This window comes from Lytechinus variegatus, chromosome 7 (genome assembly GCF_018143015.1).
Source record: "Lytechinus variegatus isolate NC3 chromosome 7, Lvar_3.0, whole genome shotgun sequence".
Classification (NCBI taxonomy): domain Eukaryota; kingdom Metazoa; phylum Echinodermata; class Echinoidea; order Temnopleuroida; family Toxopneustidae; genus Lytechinus; species Lytechinus variegatus.
In genome coordinates this window covers 42884551-42912515 of record NC_054746.1, presented here as the reverse complement: position 1 = coordinate 42912515, position 27965 = coordinate 42884551, and the positions used below count along the sequence as shown (strand labels likewise).

Genomic DNA, 27965 nt, shown 5'->3' with positions numbered 1-27965 from the left:
TCTCTAAAAGGCTCATCACATCAGCATGAGCAGGGGGTGGGGGTACTCTGTTTCATCTAAGTTACCATAGCAATAATCAGACACCTGTGCTTCTTGGCCAATCACAATCAGGGTCAGTTGACACATGTTGATGAAGTTCTCCCCCGGAGTAAACTAAAATTTCAAGTATGTGATTGTATCTCTGCTCCCATGTCTTTAATGGCCTGATCCAAACAGGGCGTAAGGTAGTATGATACCCCCCCCCCCTTTTCAAAGAAGCCCCACCACTGTGCACCATATATAGGATTAATAGGAACTACAGAACAGAAAACCATGAATGTAGGTACAATTCAGGAATCTTATTGTTATCAAATATAAAAAAGGAGAATGCCAACTGACCTAATCTGCTCCAGGTTTCATTTCTTTGACTGCTCAGACCAATCCATTTATCAACCCTTTTAGAGGGAACAACTTTGATTTTTGTTCTTTGAATGAAAATGGGAGCAAATAAACTTCCCAAAGAGAATTCAGAAGACCTGGTAGGTACTTGCTAGTAACAAGGTACCAGATGACATCCCTGTTTAGCATCTATCAACTTGCATAATATATAGTGCAGACAAAGCAACATGTCTTGTCTTGATAAATAAACAAAAATAAAATAAAACTTTCAATGTATTTTTCTTAGTGAAGTGAAACTTTGAAAGATAAAAACAGTTTTGAGACCAATGAAACAACAAGTCACAATCACAAATTGATCAATATGTCATAGAAGTGAAATAACCATAGGATAGAACACCATTTAAGTATGTGCAGCTTTCTGCAACAGAAGCAGTGAAAACGAAGTATAAGAGAGTAAGCTAAGAAAACGACATACAGTTATGTTAAGTCAAAAGTAAACGTTTCAATTTTATGTCATCTGTGAAGATTATAGCACACAACATACACACAAAATATCACATCATGTGACTTTGAACACCCATATCATGTGACTTGGAATAAATACAAAGAGGCTTTAATAGGAAAAATTATAATTTGTAAACAATTTTTTGGCATTACTCCTATGAGTTTAAGATCGCATGCTCAATCTGAGTTTGATGTCAACATCCTATAGCTCTGTCTTAATCCTGAATGTCATACCAATCAGTCCTTGATGTCAAGCTATAGTCATTCCATCACAAACAAAACATAAGAAGATTGAGAGGACAATAAATGGTATGAGAAAGCAAATTGACTAAAAATATATCTTTACTGTATATCACATATCAACGTGAGTAACATGTGCACTTAAGTTGAAAATAATGCCTTAGTACATTGCTCATACACACATCTTAATATTACTACATGATTTTAAATGAAATTATCAAATGTCTGCTGAGCAAAAAACTATAAATGGTTTTAATTTTGAAATTCATGTAATTTGTAAAATTGTAATTATCTTTGATATCTTATTCAGAAACACAATAAAATAAGCTGCACAGGGAATGGCATTTCTAGCCAAGCAATTGCCAATCAAGTAAATAAAAAATCATAAACAAGCTACTGACAAAATAAGTTTTTCTTCTTTTTTAATTCTTTACAGAATGGGATCTGATGCAATCCAAATATTTCCAAATTAAAAAAAAAACTTGTGATTTCAAATCAAATGATTGACTTTAGTTCAATTAAGAACTTCCTGAGATTAAAAACGGGTATGACACAATCCTTTGCAAGAGCAATTCATAATTGTGAAATTATATACATCTTTTGAAATTTACATATCTTGTAACTGTGATGATTACTAAATAAATAAACTGGAAAAAATGAACATTCACATTAAAAATCAGTAGTCTAAAAATATAAAACATGCTTATATGTAGAGCATTCATTAGTCTACCTTTTTTGCTCTAATACTTCTTGTCAATTTACATTTTTATGTGTGTCATTAAAAATATAATGCCAGGTATTGCAAAGACCGAAGCCTCTAGATCATGCACATTTCCTTTCATATTTGTTCTGAATGCAATAATAACACATATTTTCACATTTCAGTTCTTCCCCAGCAACAAACACAATCTTCACAATTTAACAAGACTCAGAGTCACTCACACTACCGTGTAGATAAATACTGAAGGCATATTTCCAAATTTTATCCATATTTCTCATGCATAAATTTATGAATTAATGATGTTTTGGATGCATGTCAATATAGGATTTCAAACACCCCATTTTATATTAAAAACACACAGAACAAAATCAAATAGCAGTAACATATCCAACATTAATTTACAGTGACTACATCCATCATGCTTGCTTGAATGCTTCTGGTGGAATCTTCCCTTCACTCTAAAATACAAACGGAAAAGAGATCAGAAATATATTTTGTTGATACAGAAATTATTACAACCCAATTACAAAATATAGATTTGTAAGTTCATGTACAAAATGTTAATATACACTGTATCTAACAATCCTTCAATTATGTATTAGTGACAGAATCAAAGATTGTATGGTAATTACCAAAATAAATAAACTGGCATCACTTTAAAAAACAAACTGCAATCTGCTATTCATACTGTTCTTATAATTTACATTACCTTCTTGATATTGAATGTATAAGAATATTTGGTCACGATTTCATCTTTCTTTTATTGCCTAACCAATAATGACATTATTCATTGGGTTCTTTGTGGGGGAAACATTAGAAGTTGACATCACTAAATCTGCACATTTATTTGACTCCTGCAATATGATCTTTATGACTTGGTGAATAAATTTGATGTAACCCTCAATTCCAATCAATGATATTCCCATAAATAGTGCAGATATGATCTTAGCTCATAGGGTGACAATGACAGTGTGGATACATTGTAATCAATGTGAACAATCAATGACTAACCTGTAAACTTGTGAAAACCTTCCCTGATTGTTCATAATTCCAGTTATTCTCTTCTAGACACCTGTGTGCAAAGCAATCGTAAGTAAAAGGAAACATAAATAGATGATGAAACCGAGTTTACACTCCTAATGAAGAAAATATTCTTAACCATGGGATATAAGAGAACAAAATATAATCATGTTCCTGTGCTACTGACATTCCTCATTATCAATTGGCTACACTCTTTCAGCATGCCTTTGTTTCTGCTATAGTTATATATCATTTAGCATGACCAAAACTTTCAAATAGCATTCTAAACAAATACAATACATTGATATTAATCAACTAGCATACATGAAAGAAAAGTGTATGTTACCACTGATAAATCTTATGTTGCACCCAGATGCATGTACCCCTATATAGCCAAACAATCCAGGGCAAAATATAATACTAATAATCTATCCCCACCCCTATATTGTGTACTTACTTCATAGACCAATCAGCATTCATACCAGAGACTCTCATGAATTCAGCAAGCATCTGTTGCTGTGTTGGGCCAAGTCCTTGTGGTATTGGTGTTGGCATTGATTGAGGAACGTTGACAGGACTAGTAGATGGTGTAGGACCAGGGCTAGCAAATGAACTCTTTTAGGGTGAGAAATAAGCATTGGTACAGTGATTAGTAAGGTAACAATACTGTAAAATATACTGATTTCTTGAATTACATTCATAATCAATACACAAACTGCTCAAAAAACTCAGGATAATGCAACTATGTAACTATATTACACAAATTAGAATGATATAACAAAATATTTCTTAATGGAGGTATGACAATTTCTTTATCTTGTATTCACATTACTGCATTTATCTAATTTCAATGTACGATTGAAAATAAGGTTCATTAGTTATATCAAAGTAGAGATTGGAATGAATATGATTGTTTGACAACCATAAAAATATCATTCCATTCCATTCCATTCATGATTGCTTGATATCTTTAGTGTACAATACAAATGACTGCATTAGAAACTGTTACTTTCTACACTAACACTAGAATTTCCCCATGTACTGATACCCAGCATGTTGTATACATGTCGCATAAACATAAAACTCATTGGTTCTATCATTAACTCTTGAGCAATGTCATACAAACTTAATATCTTTATTTAGCCAATTCACCAAATTTGTTCGAATTAACATCACTTTTGTCTGAAATCTATAATCGATCATCAGTATATGTAATGTTAATTCCAGCACACCAATGTACTAACTCTCCCATCACTTAATCATATCATTAGAATATATACCTTTTGTTGGTTGGTAGCTGGTCTTAGGCAGAGTTGATCATTGATGATACATAGGCCCGTAGTAGGATGATGTGTAGCTAAGAATACCCTACTGAATGCAATTACTACCTCATCGTTGGACTTGCTGGTAACTAAAGACAAATTATACAAATAACATAACTTTGGAATTCATTCTGTATTGGGACATCTCCAGTATTATACACATATTAACTTGAATATAAATATCAGCTCAAATATGAATACATCTATCATCCAGAATGTTTACATATTCCTGGGGAAAGAAAATGGATTCCTGTTTTCACAACTACTGTCACGAGAAACAATAATATAGAATTAAAGATGTATCTAAAGTGATGAGATGTATTTAATGCATACATATTGTACTTATCATATCAGAAACCAACACACATTTGTGAGCCTACCTTTAGATACTGTGCCAGTATTGTTGAATATCATACATAAAATAAAATCAGAAGACAGAATGCATCACTGCATCAACAATGAGAGTTTGTCTTCTTTTTTTTTTTGGGGGGGGGGGTTATAAGCAGTGTTCAATATAAAGGAAAAAATGAGAAAGATATGGTCATGCATCAATTCTTACCTTCTTTGAAAGTACCACTGACTGTGAAACATAGTAGATTTCCCTGTAAATGGGAAGAAAATAAATATTTGTTGATATATAAATTCCTCAGTCTTATATAACACATTGTGTTTTACATGACACCTAGATAGATCCTTTTTGATTGGTTGTTTGATATTGATCATTCAGCCCATTTTAAAATGACGTCATCACCTGGCAATTTTGGATCCAATCATCCTGCAATTTTAGATCCCTAAGATTTTGTCCATTGCATGGTCGCACCGCGGCGACAGGCACCACTAGTAAAACCACTCATGTTTGCAGCATGCGTGTTGTACCGTGGTATGTACGCAATAATCAACACACAAAGCTCGCACTACATAAGCATAGAAATTCATAAATTTCATATGAAAAAGAATAAATTTTTAAGGTGTGATACAAACCAAATAATGAATGTTCTTTTCATTATCAATGAACATTCTTTTTATTATTTGTATAACATTTACAAGTTATTTATACTAGTTTCATTCACATTTGACCCTAATATATCTGACTCCATTGCCTAACAATTTACTCAGCTTTCAGAATATCTATATTGAATTCTGTCAGTCATATATTACGAATTAATTCCTCATCTCCCTTCAGCACTCAACTTCTATGTTAATGCTATCTACCAGGGTTGGAAAAATAGTAGTTTAAATGCAACTAGAAAAATTCAAGTGCATGTCCCCAAAACACATTTTTAGTGGTTGAAAATTAAGTTCTGATTAATTTTTGGAGTTGCAATAGCCCCCTGAGGAGATCAGCAACAAAAATTGTTGACACTGCTTCAAGATTGTAAAATATGGAATGACACTGCTTCAAGATTGTAAAAGTATGAGAATGGTGTGCCCTGGGAAATAGATTAAGTGTACCGAAAGGAGCACATTTTTCCTGCTGTTTTCAGAATTTACATATTTTGAGAGGCAAATAGAAGCTAAATAACCGGGCCATTAAAGCTGTCCTATGCTATACCCACCGGGGGGGGCACTCGACCAAAAAAGTGGTGGGGATGTGCCGCGGGCGAGACAAAAAACGGGGGCCTTGGAGCGGGCTTATTGTAAAAAGGAGGGTCCTCGGAACGGGCTTCGGAACGACAAATGTTTGTAAAAACGGGGGTCCTTGGAACGGATCGCCAGCGTGTGAGTGCGTATGCATCCCTATGGAACGGTCATGTGTGCATGATGCAGCTAGCGCGGCCTCCGCCGGGGAGCTCCACGGCCGTTTTTCACCAAAATTGCAGCTCATTCAATGCGATCGGAGCGGCGTAACGAAAAATATGGGAAGCTTTGGAGCGGATATCTCTCTTCTTTTTTTCTCGATATGCTATGCCTTTGAGCGGCTTTCTTTGTTCTTTTTCTCAAGAAGGCAAAAATGCTATGCCTTGGAACGGAAATTTGAGTGTGAAAATGGGGGTCCCCTCTGCGGCACATACCCACTATGCATTATACACTTAGTGCCCCCCCCCCCCCCCCGGGGCTATACCACATTATAGAAGAGTGCCCATCTCCCAAGATTATGCTATTCCACAGCAATCAAAAGATTAATATACAGTACCTGTGCCATGGATACATCAATCCTCAGGGAATTCATATCATGTTGAGTGGCTGGTAGATCATGAAGGTAGGCTATGATAGGTACTTTCTTCTGCTTTATTAGCTTGTTCCTTTGAGCTAAACAACAATTAACACAGAATATTGAGAATCAAACTTCCATCTCATGCTCTTAGATTTAATATGGAAAAATTATGGCAACCATTATCAAATAGAATTTAAGATCATATGAAAACCACATATTTCTTATCATGTAAAGAAGGTCAAACAAAGTAATTATTAATCATAAAATACCAAGGACACATCAATGATCCGAGGCATCTTGCACACAAAGTTGTGATCAAATGCAATTTGAAGAAATCAATCTCATATAAAGAATGTGAACTTGTGGATACTGCATTGAATCATCTGTAACAGATCACTAGGATATTATCTAAAGTCATCATTTCTCACTTTTTTCATTACAATTTTCATGCTTTCTTAGCAGTTGGGTAAGACAAATACATGTACACACTATGATATCATAAATTTTAAGTAAAGTCTGACTTTACTTAACACAGCCAGCTTGGATGAGTACCTATCAATTGAAGGGATATAGATGGACAAAAGAGTAACATAATGGAGCAACCTATCAATGATAGAGGGTGAAGAGGGCTAAGGTTATGAGACTTTCAGGCATGTTGAACATATATATGGAAGCTGGCTGGCCAGATCACAACACAACCAACTGAGTAAGGTCAGACTGTAATCTCTAGAAATGAAACACGCACTAACCTGGGTCCTTTGTGACAAGTAGATTACGGCTTTGATGTTCTCTCAAATAACGGCTAAGACGGGTCTTCCCTTGGCCAGGCTCCATGTTCAAAGGTATTGATAATGAGAAACTTGACTGGACGTAGGAAAAAAATGGAAATCACATTTACAGTCATCAATTGAGTAAGTTGCAACATAAACAAATTAGAACTAGTATATATTGATATTCATATGGCAAGTTTTAAATTGAAATGAATAAACCGGAAATAGATTTACTATTAAATAGGTTTCGTAAGAATATTGTGCATATACTGTCCGTGGCAGCATTAATTACACTCTAAGAAATGGCATTTAAACATTAGCTAAAATCTGGAGATGGGCTAATACAACCTTCTGTACTGATGTATGTATGAAAGTAGAATCTACAATCCTAAATTTCATTAAACCTGTGAAAAGCATTGCAAAGAATGTTCGTTTTATCTTTAGGGGTCAGCTAATATTTATGCTGTCGCACCAGACATTCATTGACCTGCTTCTGATATTTTTTGACGAAACAGGTGATGACTCAACACTTTGATGCAATTTTTATAAGCATTACATAACTGCTAATTGTTATATAACTAGAACCGATAATGAACAGAGTTTAATAGTCTCAAATTCCCCATGAAGTCTGACAAAAGAGAATTTTTAACACACAATTAATTAAACTTGAAAATAATAGGCCACATGGTCACCAATTGATTCAGATTTCTCAAATGCTTATTTTACCTGATCATGATAGATTTCAAGCAGTGGTTGTCTGTCATGGGAATCATATACTTTGAAGAACCTTTGAGATACACAAACATAAAAAATAGCCAAGATAATACAATATACTTCATCAAAACAAATTTATAGCAATAAGAAATATATGCTGTTCTTGCAAAGCACATACATAACACATTACAGGTTAATATATTTTTTTTGCAATTCCTTAGAACTTTTAGATGATATAACTCTCACTTCAGCTCGGGTAACCTTAGAAATAAGAAGGCTCCAAATGTTTTAATGACTCTTACTACACTCTAAAATCACTAAAACACTAGAATTTTTATATTAAAACCTGAATAAAAAACAGGAATAAAACAAGAATACTTAATTATAGAAAATACTTTAAATTTTGCATTTTAGAATAAAAATGTTGAATACCTTTCCAAGAATGGAACCAAGATTGCTTTGACTTGGTCCCCTGCAAAGAAGTTTGGTTGCATAGGGGGTAATGGAGCAGTGTCTTCCAGGTCAAAGTTGATAGGAGGGGGTAGTGTGCTTCCATCCTGTTTACAAAAAATATGAATGGTTTGAAATCATTCTTCTTAAACATGTTTGATTGCATACTTCAAAACATATAAACTGAAATACTACTCCCCTTAAATACATTAACTGAATAAATGCATATGTAAATAAATAAATAAATTAATGAATGAAAATGCATAAATAGACAAATACATAGAAATCAATGATTCACTGATCATTAAACAAATTAACTAAAAGAATGAATCTCATTAGATTTCATTCAGGGGTGTGTATTAATACATGTTCTCACTATTCAAGAAAGTTTCATAAGATATGAAGCTAAACTCCATGAGTTGACAAGAAACAGAAATAAAATCACTGTTGGGTCTATTGTATAATATATGTCTCCATATCAAAATTTATTAAATGCCATTTACCTTTGACCATGAAATTAACATACAAGCAAGAGGTTCACATTCTTCAACAAATCATGAAGTAAAATGACATTGATGATAACAATCTACTCACCAAGATCTCTACCTTGGGAAATCTTGATCGAACAGCGCTGAAAGAAATACAAAAATTAGGATCAGCTTCTGCAATAGCAACTAGATAGTATACCAAAGTATCCTTTGCAAATTCGAGTAATTCTTTAGTAGAATCTGAACATTACCGCATAACGCACGCTCTTGAGCAGATTTAATGAAGTTGCAATTTGGATGGAAACCTGTGATTTCAAGTTCAGTGTTGGTGGCAATTCAGATTGCCTTACCTAGCTCCATAAACTAATGTGAGTATACCAAGATGATCCAAATCACACTGATAGCTCAACAAGATAAGAGTCCTAATACCAGCTTCAATTGAAGCTTGGTGCTGTGTTTATAAAAAAATTTGACCCAACATCAAACTTGAAATCACTGAATATCTGATTTAATTGATATTTACCCACAGAATTTAGTCTGCTAAAAAAAGGGTTTATAATTTTTGCCTAGTGATTGATTTGAGTAAGATGAAGGTAAGGAATTAATTCATGAAGCTGGAAATCCCAATGTTATGATACATCTTGTACCGTGTAAGACTGATAGAAAGAAAGCAATATGATCAGTATTTCTAGCATTGTGAAAGAGAAACAAGAAACCTCGTGAAAGTTGCAGAATTTTATCAAATAGTTAGGTTGTAACAACTATTCCATTCCTCAAATATTTATGAAAATCACAGGACTACGGCAGATATGAAAAGGACACTCTATATGAACTTGAAAGCAAAGCAACAAAGTGATGTTGACTGCAGCTGGTATGTCTAGTGATCATAAGGGCTCAATAAATGGCAATAAAGAAACTTACCTCCATACTCACTGAATGGTTGTAGATAACACAAATTAAGTTCTAAATGTTTATGTTAAGATTGTGGATATTGGTCTTACTTTTTTTCCTACCAGGTTATTACACTTCATATTGTTGACACAGATTTCCCAGAGCAGAAAAATAGTAAATATATGAGGGACTTGCTAAAATGGAGCGCCATGTATTCAAGGCCAGCTTGAGCATTAATTCATATAGTAAGGGAAATATTGGAGTGAATTCTCAGACTGTCCCAGACGCTTTGCTTCTGGAGAAAGTATTTCCAATTTATATTTCCAGAGAGTCTATGAATTGAACAAATTTGTACAAACCCTGATTTATACTTATTTTCTTTAACATTACATTACATACCAGCCTAGTTTAATTTTAAAGATTATAAGTATTTGTTCCTAGACTAAACAAACAGATGAAATGAAATGGAAAGGACTAGGTTACAAAAGCAGACATAACATAAGAGCAAATAGGAATGAAGTGAGCACATCAAATACCAGTGAATGAAAAATCAAGGATGAAAATAGTGTCAAATTTTCATGACCTTTTCCAGTTAATACAAAGCATACTCAGTACAACAATGCCAAACATGCCCTATCCAAAGCTTAATCTTGACTGGATGTGATGTGAAGTACCCATTTTGGGCTATTTGCTCTCGTAATTTTTTCTTCTTCAAACCAATGGGTTTGGATACCTTATACTGTAGATAATTCTCATACTTCAGGTACAAAGATCAAGATGATGTTTAATTCATCTGTGTAGTCGTTTGAGCTACTTCTTCAGTGAGGAGCAGAGGTGTACCGATGGCAAGCCCCCGTTTGAGCGTCTGTCTTAGGTTGCCCTCTTACAATGAGGATCTTACCCGTCATGGACGCTCTAAACAGTCGGGACCCGCAGTGACTATTGTCACATGATGATCACGTATGGTCATTCCTGGATCTTCATCTGTTGTTCTCTTTGAGCTTTAAGTTGTGCCTTTGATGCAATCCAAGAATCTTGAAGATACCAGTAGAGTGACTTATGTTGTAATGACGATAGTAACTTCACACTCATACTTGCATCGGGTTGATATGTCAGGAAAACTTGTGTCAACATCTTCTCAAGACATGCTTCCGTTGCATAGATGAATAACCAAAATTGGTAAGATAATAACTGAAAGCAGCTTCTTTTCATCTTTACAATCCTTCAACTTGTTTTTGCTGATTTTCATCTGTATCTCAACAGACGGCTTACAGAATCATTAGGAATATGGGCAAAGTTTGGCAATGTATACTAAATAGCAAGTATACTCCTGGTTTTTCTATTTATTTCATTGTAAAGATTATCAAAGCCTGGTATTTGAAAGAGTTCACTCCATTCTAAAACAGATTTTTACAAAGGAGTTGGAAGGAAGAAATGATAAGATATATAGGATAAAACACAGCACTACATATACCACAGGATGAAATAGTGCTAGATGATATGCAATTTCCAAATCAAAATCCTTTGAAGATCAATGAGCAAATAGTTTAATGGTCTTTTTATGTTTGTATACGACATGAAAATTATATCTATCATGAGGGGAGAAAAAAGACTGAAAAAATGCAAACCAACAAAATAAATGAAGCCCTGTTTTCATTCTCTGATTTTCAGAGAAACCCTGCCTCTCAGAAATGATAATTCTTCAAAGGGAAGATGAAAATATATAAAAATATATTTTCATCAAGTGACAGAACATTCAGTGGAAAGAAAAGATGCAATGTAGGTAATGTCAAATGGAATCAATTATCTATTCACCAAAAGACGAAAAGGAAAACCAAATGACCATAGACTAGCAAGTAGTCAGTAGTGAGCTTTACTACACTTAGAGCAGATAGGCAATAAAACACACTGTACGTGCAAGGGATACATTTTGTCAAAGCAAACAATGTATACACTGTAAAATCACTGAGACATGCCAGTATCTTATGTGAAAGAGAAAGCATAAGAATACATTGAGGATTATACAACTTTGATTGGCTCAAATGAATGGCACAGTGCAAGGTACAAAGGACTCAAAACCAACAACATTCCTATTTTATTATTCTATCTCTTAGGATGAAAACCAAGGGCACTGCCACGTCAGGCAAACCCTATCGGTAGCATCTCAGGACCAGATGACATCTTGTTGCTTGGTAACAAGATGCTATCCTCCTGGAACCAACCTCCAGCTTGGAACCCTTTGGAATCATTCAGCCATACCTGATATATGTTGATTGTTCTCTGAAGTTATCACATAGAGGGTTACCATCGAGAGTTAACTCCTTCAGCTTGAGTCCTTTCAGATTGTCTAGCTCTCCTTCAGATCTCAACTATGGGAAAATATTGATTACAAATTCTTATGATTATTATACACATACAAATTACAAACATACATATTAAAAAAAATATGGATTGATTGTTTTCCTCTCTGGCAATTTCTCATTCGTGTATTTGATTGTACATGTCTAGATACAACACTTGATACTTTTGTTCAACATTGCACCCCTCTCAAATTCTCCTCCAGTGTTCTGATTTCTATTCATAAGAGTTTCCATGATCAAGAATAGTATTTGAAAATGATACAAAAAAACAAGAAATTTTATTTTGATTTGATTTTATAGCATTTACTCTATTCATCATAAAAAACAGAACAAAACAAGATACATTCACCTTAACAAAAACTACACAATTACATAATAACTAACTCTTTTTAACATTCACTCCAATGGAGTATATGTATAAATGATCTACGAAAATATTGAAGTTTTCTTCTCGTATGTACTTACATTGTTACGTGCCAGGCTGAGTGTTGTGATATTTGGCATCTTAAGCGGTAGATCAGACATGCTCTTCAGATTGTATAGCTTGTTAGCATCAAGTTGAAGTATTGTCATCTACAAAATAAATTTAAAAGATAACTTAGTCATTTTATTCCAATTTGAAACTGCAGTATAATGGTATCTAAACATAAATACTCAATTTAATACTTTTTTGAAAGGGCAGAATAGAAAAGTCAAGCAAAAAAAAGATACCTATTATAGGAATGTATTGTATTTTATGCATAACAGATAAGAGCTAATGAAATGTGAAAAAGCATTCTGCCAAGAACTGTCAAAAGCAGAAACTCTTTGGTATGAGTGTCTTAGTAAATGAGGAAAATGTGGCACTGTTTTATTTGGAAATGTTTTGAATAACTTCTTCTTGAAACATCTATATTTTAGAAAATGGGGGTTATGGGACTCCAATTCCTTTATTGTCAAGTAGAACAAGGAGAATTAATCTCAAATCAATTTTGAAAAGAATCACTTGCTTCCTTTTGTAAGTGGACAGAAGTATTATCATTAGTTATAAATCTATTACAAAATACCACAAAACAGTAATGATACTGCTTCCTTGACCTTCATGAGAAAAGATTCTGCCAGAAAAAAATTGGTAAATATGTTTTCAAAAAAGATAAACATCTTACTACTACTTCAAGAACACAAATGAAGAACAGTAAGAGCAAAATGAATATGATACAATAAACATAAAACAAAACAAAACATTTTTTTATTAAAATTACCTCTGGAATGTTTTCAGTAATTATTTTAAGGATTGCAGCAAAGTGGGCTGGTCTTTCTACAATGAGGAACAGCTTCCCTTTCAAATCTGTTTAAAAAAAAATAATGCAGTACAGTATATCAATTGTCTCTTTACAACATTCAGATTAACTAGAAGCAGAGAATTCAATGTCAAATAAATTGACTTGGAAACCCCCCCCACAAACATAAAAATTTCATGAAAGAGGGAGCACTATGCAGCTCGGCTACACTGAATTGAGCATCTTTCTTTTATCTCATGCAAAATCTTGAACCATCGCTCTCATGCGTATACCTTGTGGACCCAGGAACATAACAGATAACAATCAACTGCACAACATATTATAAATCAACAGCAAATTTTAACTGTATCTCTTTATGTTACATGGTCCTAGATGGGGACATTACTACTTACCAGCATCATTTGTCAGATTCCCAAGGTCTAGTGATTTGGCTGAGGGATCGTAACGTCTGCTCATAACTTGTTTGAGTAGATCAAGATCTTTTTCATTAAACACCGATTTCATGGGTGGTCTGCATGGACGAGTCTGAATGATGATCTGCGGGGGAATTACACAGAAAATTACACTTTGTGTGATTGTAAAAAGAAAACAATTTAAGTGCTTACAAGATGAATTTCTTAGAACCGATGATGAATATTCATCTATTTACTTCACTTCTTCTTTTCACTTCATAGCAACAAGATCATGTTGATTTTACAGCATAAAGAAAGGGATACCAAACTTCAACTCTGATCTATGCATGGCTTATCACTTATCAAATATAACCCTTTTTAAAAAAGAGCTAAACTTGATTTAAATCATGCCTTAGAGCCATCATGGACGTGTTATTTAAGCACATGATCTCACTGCTGACTTGTCTATAGTGGAAAGCCCTAAGCTGAATCTGGGTAATGTGATGAGTTCTATCCAGCAAGCAACTGTGAATTAAAGTGAATTCACCCTTCACTCTTTGTAAAACACCCAGAGATTGTTAAAATTGAATTCAAGAATCCTCTTTCCAAAGAAAACACAATTCAGGGAAATCTGTTTAAGATCCCACTTCTACCCGGCACAAATCAAACTTCTTCTCAAGAAATAGGTTTCAGAATACTAATTACACTCTACAGTCTAGACCCAATCATAAATTCTCTGAGAAAGATGGTTTTGTGACATTTACGCAGCCTGAATACCTTGTGTTGCAATTTTAACATATGCACACCAACAGGTGGGGCTAATATATTTTGTATAACCACTGTTTTTTTTTTTTAACTCTGATTCCGTTAATTAAAAATTACATATTGTTAGAATCAAATATCAATTTAGAGGGTCACTTTTGCAACTTTTTGAAAATCACTTTTATTTTATATAGTTAGAGGGCAAATTTGCTCTTTGTCCCACTGTGTTTTAAAGAGCTTTAGGAGCTTCCACTCCATGTACCCAAGGAACAAAGCATAAGTAGGGGAAGGCGGGGTAAGTTGTGACACTTTACATTTTTCATGTTAGAATTGATATGACTAATAATATTGTAGAAATAAGTACCTTGCCTTTAAATTTGATTCTTGGGAAATATTTTTCACCTATATATAACTTTCTACCCCACACTGAAAGTCATCGTGACCTTTGAAAAAAACGATGTCAAATGGCTCAACTTGCCCCATATGTGGGGTAAGTTGTGTCACCGTCTGGGGTAAGTTGAGCCACAAAAACTATGTACAAAATGTATGCGGGAATAACCAGGATGTCAATTTTTCATTTAAGTATTTTTACTTGCTAATTCTCTATAAATACTAACATCTTCTAAAAGTAAAAGAACTGTCATGTGAATTTGCTTCTTTCTGCCTGCATATTAATGGCTTTTTACGTTTTTTAATTTTTTGTTATACATCACCATAAGAATTACCATGGCTCAACTTGCCCCATGTTGATTTGGCTTAAATTACCCCAGTCCGAACTTATTGCGATATTTTCACATGAACACATTTCTTATGCATTCATCATGTAAAAGATTATGACAAGAATGAGAATCCATAACTGGACTAACAATATTGTTCTTATTTCTAGAATATATTTAAAGACGTGTGGGTAAAAAGCACTTATCTATTTCAAACCCTTTTTCACTTTTTTTGCTGAAATTTGCATTTTTCCCTCTAAAAAAGTACTTTTTGTTTCAAAGTTGAAAAAAAAGTGGTGGGGTTAAGGGTTATGCAATGGGTCATCAATACATGAAACCACCACAATGTCTGACTCACTCATTATTAGCCAGGGGGTGGTGGCTCAACTTGCCCCTATGCTCAACTTACCCCGCCTTCCCCTACTGCATAATAGGTGATTTCAAGGTTTTTTCTGTTTTCTGTTTGTGGTAACTCCCGTAGGAACTCGGCAGGACAGCATTTTGCTGGTAAACGCCAAGCTGGTATAAAACCAATTACCTATGAAACATTTTACGTCTAGGTTAATCAGTCATAGTGGCTGACGTTATAGACGACAGATATCACTCTCGGGCCTTTTTATCAAAGTGGAGACAATGGCAGAGTTGGGATTCGAACTCACAACCTTACGATTATGAGTCCTATGCTCTAACCACTGGACCACACGACCCGTGCCACTGGACCACACGACCCGTGCCACTGGACCACACGACCCGTGATATTGGTTGGTATTGGAAGCACAAGGCAGATTGCCTGCTTTCGAAACCTACATGGAGTCTGAGCTTACAAATAATTATTATTGACTCAAAACCTAGTGAGATTGGTCCCAGGACAAACTTCTTTTAAATTTTGGTAAAAATGTAAGAATCAAGCTCATGCAACACCAAAATGTCAGCAACAAGCTTGAAATCAGCATATCTTCAAAGACATTTGAAGCAGTACTGATAAACATTCTATTCTTTAGATTACCTTGTATCCACTTGGGGTTGTTATTCTGGTGCTAACATCTTTCAAAGCTTCACCGGTAGCTAAATCATCCACATAAAAGATTGCATTCTGATTATCATAAGTAAACTAAAATAGGAGTAAAAATAAAGAAAATAACAAAAGAATTAGATTTTTTTCATATCAATTTAATATATGATACTAATTAGGGACAATTATTTTCTGTTTTACCAGTAAATAAAATGGAAATTCTGTTTGGGTCTTACACTTGCCATGTAAAAATTCATGGAATTCACCTTTGTAAAACAAATTTCAGGTTTTTACTATGTACATTTTCAGTGACAAAACGGAATCCATTCTTAGACCAAGTTGAAACGGAATTACAGATTTTCAGAAACGGAAAAGACTATTTTTTATAGGGAAAATCACTGCCTCTAAAAGCAAGGCTCCACACTAACTTTTTTTAGTGGCCATTTCGGTCAACCAAAATCATCAATATCATATTTTGAGTGGCCCACAGAGCAAATTTAGTAGCCCTAAAACAATAGAAAACATTACAATTCATCAAAACTTTGGGAGCCCAACAGGGCCACCACATGTGGGCTTTTACAGAAATTCAGTGGCCCGAATCTCATTTCTGGTTGCCCTGGGCCACTGCTAATGTCGAGCCCCGTCTAAAGTAATACAGGGCACTTATGCACATCCACCTTGTTAAATGCTCAAGGCACTCCTTTATGTTGAAAGAATATACAATATGTTGATACCTCTTATAACATGCTTTAGCATTATGAGATACATGTAAATGAGGTACTAAACTAAAGTAAAATGAGATAAATGAGGTACTTAACAAAAATTTGTCAGCCTTATAATAAGGATGTCATTTTTTTTTCATCTGCAATTTTATGAAACATCATAAAAGGGAGTAGACTGCCATGATTGAAAGACATCGAGTCATAACAAGTCATGAAAAAATAATCATAGGGGAAAATACTTAATTCAATAAGTTAAAACTTGAATTTCAAAGACAAAAATGAAAGAAACCATACCTATCATGTGTATATATCATTTACATCAAAAAAAAGAAAGAAAAAGCATTTGGTAACAGCATGTAACAAAGCATTATATCAATATGCACTTTTGACCTGAAGTATCGATAAACATAAAAATCCTTTATTCTCTTGACTGTTGATTAGCATTACCTCTTGTGGTATAAAAGGTTCTTTACAAGCACCTTGGATAGTTTTGATGAGCCATTCCTTCTCACTCTTCTTCCCATATGGTATCTGGTACGAAAATGAAACAATGATTCTAAATATAATTCGGATACTTATAATATTAACTAATAAATAAATATTAACTAATAAAATGCATACAACTATAAGATTCCAAGCCATTGGGTAACATGTTGTGATTAGCACTGACCTACCTACATAAATGTATTGATCATAGAAAAGCAACAAAAAAAGAAACCTAAAAAATAGTACTAAAGAACACCACTACATGTCTAAAAAAAAGAAATAAATGAGAATGGAAACTAGAATTTTTTTTGCAAAGTTGTTAGTAATATTGCTGATTATCTAAGATTCTTACAAGTGTTGGCCCTGAACATCATTTATCCATGACCATGTTCCTTTAAAGATTGGCTGCACCTCCTTCATGTGTAGTTATCTTTCCTCTTGTGTTCTTCAACGTTATTTATTCATGTTTATTTCTGTCCCACCCCATTTCATTTTCATCTTATACAAACAAAGAGTTATTACTCATTTTGAAAGAATGGTGTCAGACTGCATTATTTTTTTAATATTCCGAAACATCAATTCAATTTGAGAGCCCCTCTAAAAACAGCCCGATTATCTCCTTATGTCCAACAGAGCATAAAAAGCCTACTTACAGTAATTTTACACCATGTTTCATCATCCCTTCCACTATGCCTAGAACCATCCTTGAATGGTAAACCTAATCTTGACATAGAGCTTTGTGATGAACCTCCTCTTCTATCATTGTTCTGTGATCTCCTCTGACTTGCTCCAGATTTACGGTTTCCATACGGATTACTGAAGGAGGTAAATGTCACATTTGATATTAAGATAAATAACTCAATGTCAAAACATACATATATTTTCTTCAAACAGTTCAGCATGGAAGGAAAATTGGATAACATTCTCTGAATATTTCTGCTACTGATGTACAAAAATTATCAAGAAGGTAAAGGGAGACACAAACAAACAAATATTTGTATTAGTGACCAACTTTCTAAAGATGCTTAAACTAAGATTCAATTTATTATTGTCACTTTTTAACTTCACTGATTTTTTTTTCTTCAAAATTAGACACAGTAAGAAAGAGACAGAGGTATTTTTTTAGTTTCAAAATATTAAAAATATATAGAACTTACAATCTCGAATTTGCTTTTGGATTGTCTCCATCATCCATTGATACATCATCATCTTCTAATCTTGACCTTGGATGAACTTGGTCTGAATCCCTATTATTCATTCCTCCTCCAGCTCCATCCCCTCGATGACCTCCTCCTCCTCCTCTCCTTTTATCTCTTCTACCACCTCCACGACTTCCTCTCCATTTTCCTCCACCACCACTTCCTCCACCTCCACTGTTACCACCTGTTTGTCCACCACCTCTACCCCTTCCTCTATAACCACCATCTCTGTCATTATATCTGTCATAGTCATTGCGTCCTTGTCCTCTGAAGTTATCATTTCGGTCATATCTGTCACTCTGATCCCAGTCGTTTCTGTTTCCTCCTCCTCCTCCTCGTCCCCCGCCTCTTCCTCCTCTTCCTCCACCTCCTCCACCTCCCCCTCCTCTTCCTCCACCTCGCCAGTGGCCACTTGGTGTTTCTCGAGTGCGATCATCATGTCCTGCAAGTATTCATTGAAAATAAGTGATAAAAAGGTCAGATCTAATTCATGATCAAATTTTAAACAATGTTTCAATTCACCAAGTCACTGGAATTTTTTTCCAAGTCGAGAAAAAAAACACCCCAAAACATGAACTAGTTCAAAATCAATTACTCTAAAGCTTATCCTTAGATTATCCCTTGGCACAAAATACATAGGCCTACCGTAGGAATAAAAAATCATGGTTGGTCTCTGCCATCTCAACAGAATCTGCCATAAAAAATGATTAAAAACTCCTCCAAACAGACTAATTTCCGCTGTCTAAGTTAACACACTGCTAGACCAAAAGTTTTGGTCTCTGTAATGTTGGTTGTTCCGCTGAACTCCATTGGCTCCACTCACCAAATACAGAGACCAATGTTGTAGCTCGATCTGTACAGGGACTCAATGGCCATATGTTTATGTATTGAGTTCGGATAAAACACGGAAGTGAAGTTGCGCGAAAGCTGAAGTAAGTCTCTGTTTTTTTCCCTTTTAAGTTTATTTTTCCTTGTTTTGGTGCATTTCAGGCCAAAAGGGAATAATTTATTTTGGTACAGTTCTTCATTTATATCTTAATGAATAAAGACAAAAATCAATAAGCCCCGTCAGGGGGATTTTGCATTGTTAACCCCCTAATGGTGGCTGCACGATAGCGAGCTGTCTGTGTAAGAGGAGAAATAAAAAAATAAATAAAAATGTTAAAAAACTACTCGAAACAGACGGCTGCCAAGCTGTCTACCTGCTGCATAGTTCAGAAATAAGACACAGATTCATCACTTAATTTAATGACAAAATTTTGCTTTTCGGAGGGTTTTTTTAGTTTACGTCGGGGCTTTTCTTTGCTTTGGACTGTCATGTGAGTAGATTATCTTGTGTTTGGTGTATGTCGTGGTGAATGAATGTGCTGGCTAGTTCAGTATATGTATTCAGTATTGTATTACTGAATGCGCGCAATCCGTATCAGTATAAAATTCCACTGCGCTTAACGTTAAAACTTTGCAACAATCTTCAAAAGTCAAAGGAAATTTGAATAGAAATATGATGAAAAATGGCAAAAAAAAACATTTTCAAACTTCAAAATCATAAGTAATCTTAAGCTCAGATACATGTATGCACAGACAAGGGGCACAGCACACAGACAGGGGGGAGGGCTTTACCATACAAATTCTATTTGACCCTGTAAATGCAGTCCACTCTTGAGTAAACATATAGAAAAGTCTTCAGCAGTCTTCAGAGTGTGAAATCCATATCCATATCCATACAGTACTAAATCCACCTTCTGTACCAATCACACATTCCCTAGCCTGCCGATAGTTTCGGTTGATAGTTTTAAGATTAGTTTAAGCAAAATTCAAATGTCTACTTTCATCGGGGGGGGGGGGGGGCACATCATCATTAATTCAAATTCATCACTAGCCACACACGACTGTAGCAATTATATCATGAGTTTGCCCGCAGTAGCAGGAAGAAGCAGAAGAAGCCCTACATATTAAAACATATTTGTGATTACACAGCACACACTGACACCAGTATCCGTATCTTTATGAGATTTTTGGAACATTTTTTTTAATATATATATATTGGAGTTATACAGTTCTGCATTTCTGAGTTCATCTTTTCATCTGTGGACATACCTGTGGATTGTTTTATTCGCATTTTCTGTGTGCCATAGAGGAGCTTCAAATTCATTTTCTTCTTTTTCGCGAAAAAGTTAACGCAACAAGTTTCTGTTGTGTTGGGATTGTGCAATAACTTTGGACTTCACTTTCGCAATGATTAAAGGGGAATGAAACCTTTGGAACAGGTAGGCTTGTGTATAAACGGAAAAATCAAAGAATAAGAACAAAGAAAATTTGAGAAAAATCAGACAAATAATGAGAAAGTTATGAGCATTTGAATATTGCTATCACTAATGCCATGGAGATCCTCCCATTGGCAATGCGACAAGGATATGTGATGTCACATGTGAATAACTTTCCCTTTGATGGACTATAAAATACCCCAAAATGTCTCTTTTTGCTTTTTCTGATGGTGATACAAACTCTTTATCCATGATGAATTCTTTAAAAATCTGTATTACATACCCTCCTATAGAAAGAATAAATTGATCTACTGATAGATGTGATAAAGAAGGCAGTTCAAGTGAAATATAAACTAAAGTAATGGGGTTGATCACAAGTGACATCACACATCTTTGTCGCATTGCCAATTTGAGGATCGCCAAAGCATTAGTGATCGCAATATTTAAATGCTCATAACTTTTTCATTATTTGTCTGATTTTTCTCAAACTTTTGTTGATCCGTTTCTTTGATTTTTCTGTTCCCACAAAAATTCCCACAAAGGTTCCAAAGGTTTCATTCCCCTTTAATATCTCAACTAGAGCTCTAGTCACAATTCGTTGTACGCCCTCAACGGACTAAATCGCTTATAAACATACAACCGAAATCACTAGCTTCCACTTCCATATTATCTTTGAAGCTTAATTCATGGACTCCGTGAATCAACTCAAGTGTGCCAATTTGGATCAGAAGTCAGACAGTTGGTGAGTAGAATTTAGAGAACATAGAAAAATAGTAGTTTTCTAGTAGAACATAGAAAAATAGTAGTTATATTTTACTACTAAAATATAAGGAACATTATGGCCAAATCGTGCTTTCGGAAACCACTCGTCGATTTGTAAACGCGCACTTGAGTACAAAGTGAATGGAGGTGGAAATAGGGAACCGTGCGTGCGACTGAATAAATGGCTTCTGTATGAAGTGAACAGTGGTTCCCAATATCACAATAATGCTCACATTATCTAATTTTTTTGTGAAATAAAAAGAAATTCATGAATAAAAATTTAACTTCAAAATAGTTAGGTGAGCAGACATCCCCCCCCTTCATAATCAATGGCAATGCCAATGGTCTCACATTCAAAACAGTACTGGAACAGTACCGGTACAGTATGGCAAGCTCCCAGAGTCTGCGCAGTCCCCCTTGTCTGTGCACATGCATATCTGCGCGATTCTAGTAAAAGAAGATACCCAACGAACACAAAATTTACACATGCACCACATAGACATATGTTATGATGGAAAAATAATGAATTTGGGCATTTCATGTGACGGCCTCAAAATGCTGCCTTCCTCATCAAAATACCTGAATAATGTGCAAAGTGAATGGGTGCGCAGACATGGGGTAGGGTAGGGTACACCCATTGTTTCAAATCATCTCGTGTGTGAAGGATTCATATGCACCTGGTACACGCGAATCTTTCACACCTTTTTAGCTAAAATAACTATGACTTTACATCATAGCTACGGATTCTAATTGTGCTATGACACTTACCAAACCATATGGATCGTTTGTTGACTTCTCTTTGCTGTTTTTTTAATAAAATAAAAGCATTTTTTCGTGATCTTCACGTAGATGCCTCTGGATCAGCGTAGATATCAATTTTTGCCTAAAGAGGGCGCGCGATATTTTTCACAAGCCCGGTAGGCACTTAAGAACCAAGTTTGAAAGGATACTCGTAAAATTATATGTCATTCTCGCCGATGAATATTCATTAGATCGTGGTTGTGCGTGTTCAATACACACTGAGTGCATGCATGCAGAGAGTTTGTATTGAACACGCACGACCACGATCTAATGAATATTCATCGCGAGAGTGACGTAATTTTACGAGTGTCCTTTCAAACTTGGTTCTTAAGTGCTTACCGTTTGTTTATGGTATTACCGTACCCATAGACTTACGGCTTTGCAAGCTAGCTGCATTCTAGGCGATCAGCATTATTTTCTTGCTCGTTCAATCCACTTTCATCAACATCTTGTCAAAAGATGGCATACTTTACCAATAAGTATATACATGAGATGCAACCTGTTGATTTTTGGTACAATTTCCTATTATGCGCTGACGACTTGAATCGAGAATGTTCGATAGGAAAAATTGCTTTTCGATTGTTGTTTGCGTACTTTCCACCGCAGTATGCGAAATGTTATTACTCATAAAATCAAGGAAGCAAAAAGTGAGTTTATACAGTTACAGAAAAACAATAACGCTGGAAACTCTGGCGCAATCTGGACAGTTCTTAAAAGCATTTGTAAAAATAATAAGAATAATAAAATATGCCTGGAAGTAAATGAAAGTATTATTTCTGATGCAGATGAAGTCGCCAGATACTTGAACGATTATTTTGTTGAGTCTGTCGAAAAAATTGCAAAAGTATCTGAATCTGACTACAATCGCATTCTGTTTGACAGCGATAATTTAGCACCTCATAGGCATGACGTGGATGCAACAAATAAAGCACCAGTACATGATAACAATGTTTTTGAGATGCCATCAATTTCTTCTGAATTTGTTATTTCGGAAATAAACAAATTAAGAGTAAAAAAGAGCACAGGGCATGATAATTTATCTGTAAGACTCTTGAAATATGCATGTAAACTACCAATTTTAATACAGTCACTTGTATACATTTTGAATTTATCAATTGAATCGTGTACCTTCCCTGACGCTTGGAAAATTGGCCGTGTTCAACCAATCTTCAAATCGGGCGATAAAAGTAACCCAAGTAACTATAGGCCAATAACAATATTGCCTGTTATATCAAAAGTAATAGAAAAGGCTGTCCATTCAGAACTCATGTCCTATCTAAGCAGAAGATCGCTATTATGCTTGAGCCAGTTTGGTTTCAGACCAAACCACTCGTGTGAAACGACTCTTCTTTGTATGATAGATGAATGGTTTCGTAACGTCGACAATAGGAAAATGAATGGACTTATCTTCCTCGATTTACGTCGAGCATTCGACACTGTGAACCATGAACTCCTTTTAGATAAACTAGCAATGTATGGTTGTAGTGCAAGTAGTCTTAAATGGTTTCACTCGTATCTTGCTCATCGCAAACAGTATGTTTCTGTAGAAAATAATAAGTCGACAATTAAAGATATCAATATAGGTCTTCCCCAAGGGTCGGTACTTGGCCCACTAATGTTTTTTTTATTTATAAATGACCTACGAAAGAGTATTCCAAATGGATCTGTGTTCATGTATGCTGATGATACGACCATTTCTGTATCAGGCACATCTAAACACGACATTGAAACACAGCTTAATGAAGTAATGAAGCGAACACATGAATGGTTAATTCGAAACAAGCTTATTCTCAATGTCGATAAGACTAAGACAATGCTACTTGGTTCACGTCAAAGAGTTTGCACATTACAAGATAAAAACTTAGATATTATTATAGATGGAAAATCCATAGCATGTGTAAATGAATATAAATGCCTTGGGGTCATCATTGACTCATATCTAGACTTTAGGAGTCATACAAACAAAGTTGCAAAAGATGTTAAGCAAAAGTTGGGTATTTTGAGGAGACTGAGATCTACCTTCTCCGCTGAACAATTGTCACAGATTTACTGGGGGTATATAGTGCCCCGTATTCTCTATTGTTGCAATGTGTGGACAGGGAGAAGTGATGTCAATTACGATATCCTTAATCGCCTACATAAAAGGGCAGCATACTTAATTTCACACTTAACTTGGGAAACCCCGTCCAATGAAGTATTTAATAAATTATCTTGGCCAACATTGGACAAACTCTTTTGGAAATCTGCCTGCTGCACAATGTTTAGAATAATTCATGAACTTGCCCCACCTATACTTTCACGTAGAATTGTACTTCTAGACACCGTACTAATGAGGAACTCTAGACGATCAAATAAACTGATTTTGAGACTCCCAAAATGTTCCACCTCTTTTTATCAAAATTCTTTCCTTTATTCAGGTGCCACAAAGTGGAACAACCTTCCGGACGCTACGCGACTAGAAAAGCGGCCAGCCTCCTTTAAATTACTCCTAAAATGATATAATGCAATCACAGATAAGAATATGACATCACTTCTCATACTTACAGCACATGCTACATGTATCGTGTTTTATTAGAAATGCATGATTACTTCCTCGATTTGGTTTTTATCCTATGCTATCTTATGCTATTCATAAGAATATGCCTGACTGGTCAAATATTACATAATTACCTTTGCTCCTGAACTCTCTCTCTCTGTTTACCTCTGCCCCCTTTCTCTCTCTCTCTCTATCTCTTTCTTCCTATCTTACCATGTCCTTTTAATTTCTCATGCCAAATCTTACTTTGATGTGTATATGTTTTCTTTATGTTATGAATTATATGGGTTTTTTTGGTACTTATGCAGAGCCCTGTGGAAGACCAGCAATTTTTAATGAATTTTTTAATTGTATATATTGTGTAATTATACATATTTGTTCGTATAAAGCTGAACAGGCTACTCTGGATAAAGATGTGAAATAAATAAATAAAAGGATAACTAAGGACGGATTGAACGGTTTGATATTTGGAGGTAAGCGATAAAAACAGTTTTATAAATAATTCCTTTTTAGAATGAAGTTAAAATACGAATGTTCAATTGCAAGAGTCATAGTGGAGAAATATTGCAAGGACTTTGGCGTGTTTCATTCCCTCACATTCGTGTGATGAATGAAAACGTCAAAGTCCACTATGAAATCACATGCGTTGTGCGAGGTTAGCATTACTAACCTCGCATGTTGTGTGAGTGGGTAGGGTACCGTTTTCTTTTTCCAATCTGAAAATGACTGCCCAAGGTTTTTTAAAGAAAATCCTATATTTCTTTCAAATTTTAATGAGATATTTGGTACATTTACTCATGATAATATAAGGAACATTATTAATAGAAAGATTTTGTGAAATAAAAAGAAGTTCATGTTCAATCTTAACTAAAATCATTAGGTGCGCAGACTTGGGGACCACCATACAAATATGGTAGGGGGTCCTAAAGCTGCGCCGGTCCTAAAGCTACGCACCACTCATCGCGCATGCAGTTTTCAATGGCAAATGCGCACTCTGTGTGTGGAACTGTGACTGCAGAGTGATGAACAATTCCTATTAAATTTTTTCTACAGAGGCTGCAGTAAATCTCTAAATGCAGAGAAAACCAACAACTGTTAGGAAGTTTGGAGTTATATTCCCTTTAATTTCATTTTATCCTATAATAATTTGAATATATTTTAGAAATTGAAGCACAGGAAATACTATTTTTTTGCATGATAAATCGAGTGCGTAGCTTTAGGACCCCTTCTACATCGGAGCGCGAAATCAAGAGGTGTTCGAAAAACACGACGGGATTTTCGTACTAGAGAGTTTTGTGATATTTTCTACTTTGTCAATGATCTTTAGAATGTTTGCCACAAATTAGTGAAATATAATTTGTTGAAATATTAAAATTGGGAGTGTTTTTATTGTTTGAAAACAAAGTGCGTAGCTTTAGGTCCCCCCATACTACCATTACCGGTACAGCATGTACCGTACCACTCACACAACATGCGAGGTTAGTAATACTAACCTCGCACAACGCATGTGGTTTCATAGTGGACTTTGACGTTTTCATTCATCACACGAATGTGAGGGAATGAAAAACGCCAAACGTTTCAGTATTTCTCCACTATCGTATTATTATTTTAATAATTAAATTTGTCTTAAAAATGAATTGGAAATTGTTTATAAAAGTGTTTTTATCGCTTACCTCCGAGTCTCAACCAGGATACTCCGTTCGATCCGTCCTTAATACTGCGGTGGAAAGTACGCAAACAACAAGCGAAAAGCAATTTTTCGTATCGAACATTCTCAATTCAAGTCGTCAGCGCATAATGGGAAATTGTACCAAAAATCAACAGGTTGCATCTCACGTATATACTTATTGGTAAAGTACGCCATCTTTTGACAAGATGATGATGAAAGTGGATTGAACGAGCAAGAAAATAATGCTGATCGCCTAGAATGCAGCTAGCAGCCTAGCTTGCAAGACCGTAAACAAAGGTACGGTAGGCACTTAAGAACCAAGTTTGAAAGGACACTCGTAAAATTACGTCACTGTCGCGATGAATATTCATTAGATCGTGGTCGTGCGTGTTCAATACAAACTCTCTGCATGCATGCACTCAGTGTGTATTGAACACGCACGGCCACGATCTAATGAATATTCATCGGCGAGAGTGACATAATTTTACGAGTATCCTTTCAAACTTGGTTCTTAAGTGCCTACCGGCTTTGAAATAATATCGCGCGCCCTCTTTAGGCAAAAGTTGATATCAACGCTGATCAAGAGGCATCTACGTGAAGATCACGAAAAATGCTCTTATTTTATTAAAAAAAACAGCAAAGAGAATTCAACAAACGATCCATATGGTTCGGTAAGTGTCATAGCGCAAATATAATGCTTAGCTACGATGTAAAGTCATAGTTATTTTAGTAAAAAAGGTGTGAAAGATTCGCGTGCACAGGTGCATATGAATCCTTCACACACGAGACGATTTGAACCCTTGAGTGGAGTGGTAGGATGGGGGGTCGGGTGTCCGGACACTTTATCTTTTTGAAGCCTTCTTTTTTGTATGTGGATTACACTAAAAATATGAATCCATTACTTGTAATCATTTTCTATTTTGTTCTTTATAATATTTCCTAACATTTTGTGCTAAAAATTGATGAAACTTTGCTGGTAATTTTTTCCAAATGACATTCTAAAATTGATCGTCCGGACACACAACCCGTCCGGATACGTACCGTACGGCATTACCTTTCAACATTCACACGCAGTATGATTGAGAAAACCGACAAATATTTTCTTACACTTATCATGCAAAACAGAAAGAACATCTTTTGGCTTTTTCATATTTACCGTAGTAATTTCTACCACCTCCTTTAGTAGATTTTGTCACTGTGAAATCTCCATGACGCTGAAAACTCGACATGATGTTCCGTTTTCCGACTTATAATATCTCGCCCGCTAGACTCGTCATGGGCGCGCACGTACAGTTTACGTATACGGTCGACTCGAGCTCGTTGAAGTCGTCGATTTTAGTGGTCTTGCGCC

At 35.2% G+C, this 27965-nt stretch overlaps 1 protein-coding gene across 1 annotated transcript; it reads right to left on the bottom strand.

The window, feature by feature from the left end:
• Nucleotides 1-80: 80 nt before the first annotated feature.
• Nucleotides 81-27889, bottom strand: LOC121419375 (nuclear RNA export factor 1-like). Its single transcript, XM_041613812.1, has 19 exons — nucleotides 27771-27889; nucleotides 18541-19024; nucleotides 18037-18199; nucleotides 17345-17428; nucleotides 16170-16274; nucleotides 13686-13830; nucleotides 13255-13340; nucleotides 12479-12586; nucleotides 11913-12022; nucleotides 8869-8905; nucleotides 8257-8381; nucleotides 7837-7897; nucleotides 7090-7204; nucleotides 6320-6435; nucleotides 4745-4787; nucleotides 4144-4274; nucleotides 3321-3478; nucleotides 2855-2915; nucleotides 81-2301 (listed from the first exon to the last, which is right to left on the bottom strand). The coding sequence occupies exons 1-19, from the start codon at nucleotides 27841-27843 to the stop codon at nucleotides 2260-2262; spliced, it is 2247 nt and encodes a 748-aa protein (XP_041469746.1). The 5' UTR covers nucleotides 27844-27889; the 3' UTR covers nucleotides 81-2259.
• Between the last annotated feature and the right edge of the window lie 76 nt (nucleotides 27890-27965).

Bases quoted from the DNA above. Each gene is read 5' to 3' on its own strand.
- LOC121419375 (XM_041613812.1), bottom strand. From the start codon at position 27,843: ATGTCGAGTTTTCAGCGTCATGGAGATTTCACAGTGACAAAATCTACT. The intron at 19,025-27,770 runs GTAAATATGAAA...GAATACTTGCAG, and splicing joins AGGTGGTAGAAATTACTACG to GACATGATGATCGCACTCGA. The intron at 2,916-3,320 runs GTAAGTACACAA...CTTTGCACACAG, and splicing joins AATGCTGATTGGTCTATGAA to GTGTCTAGAAGAGAATAACT.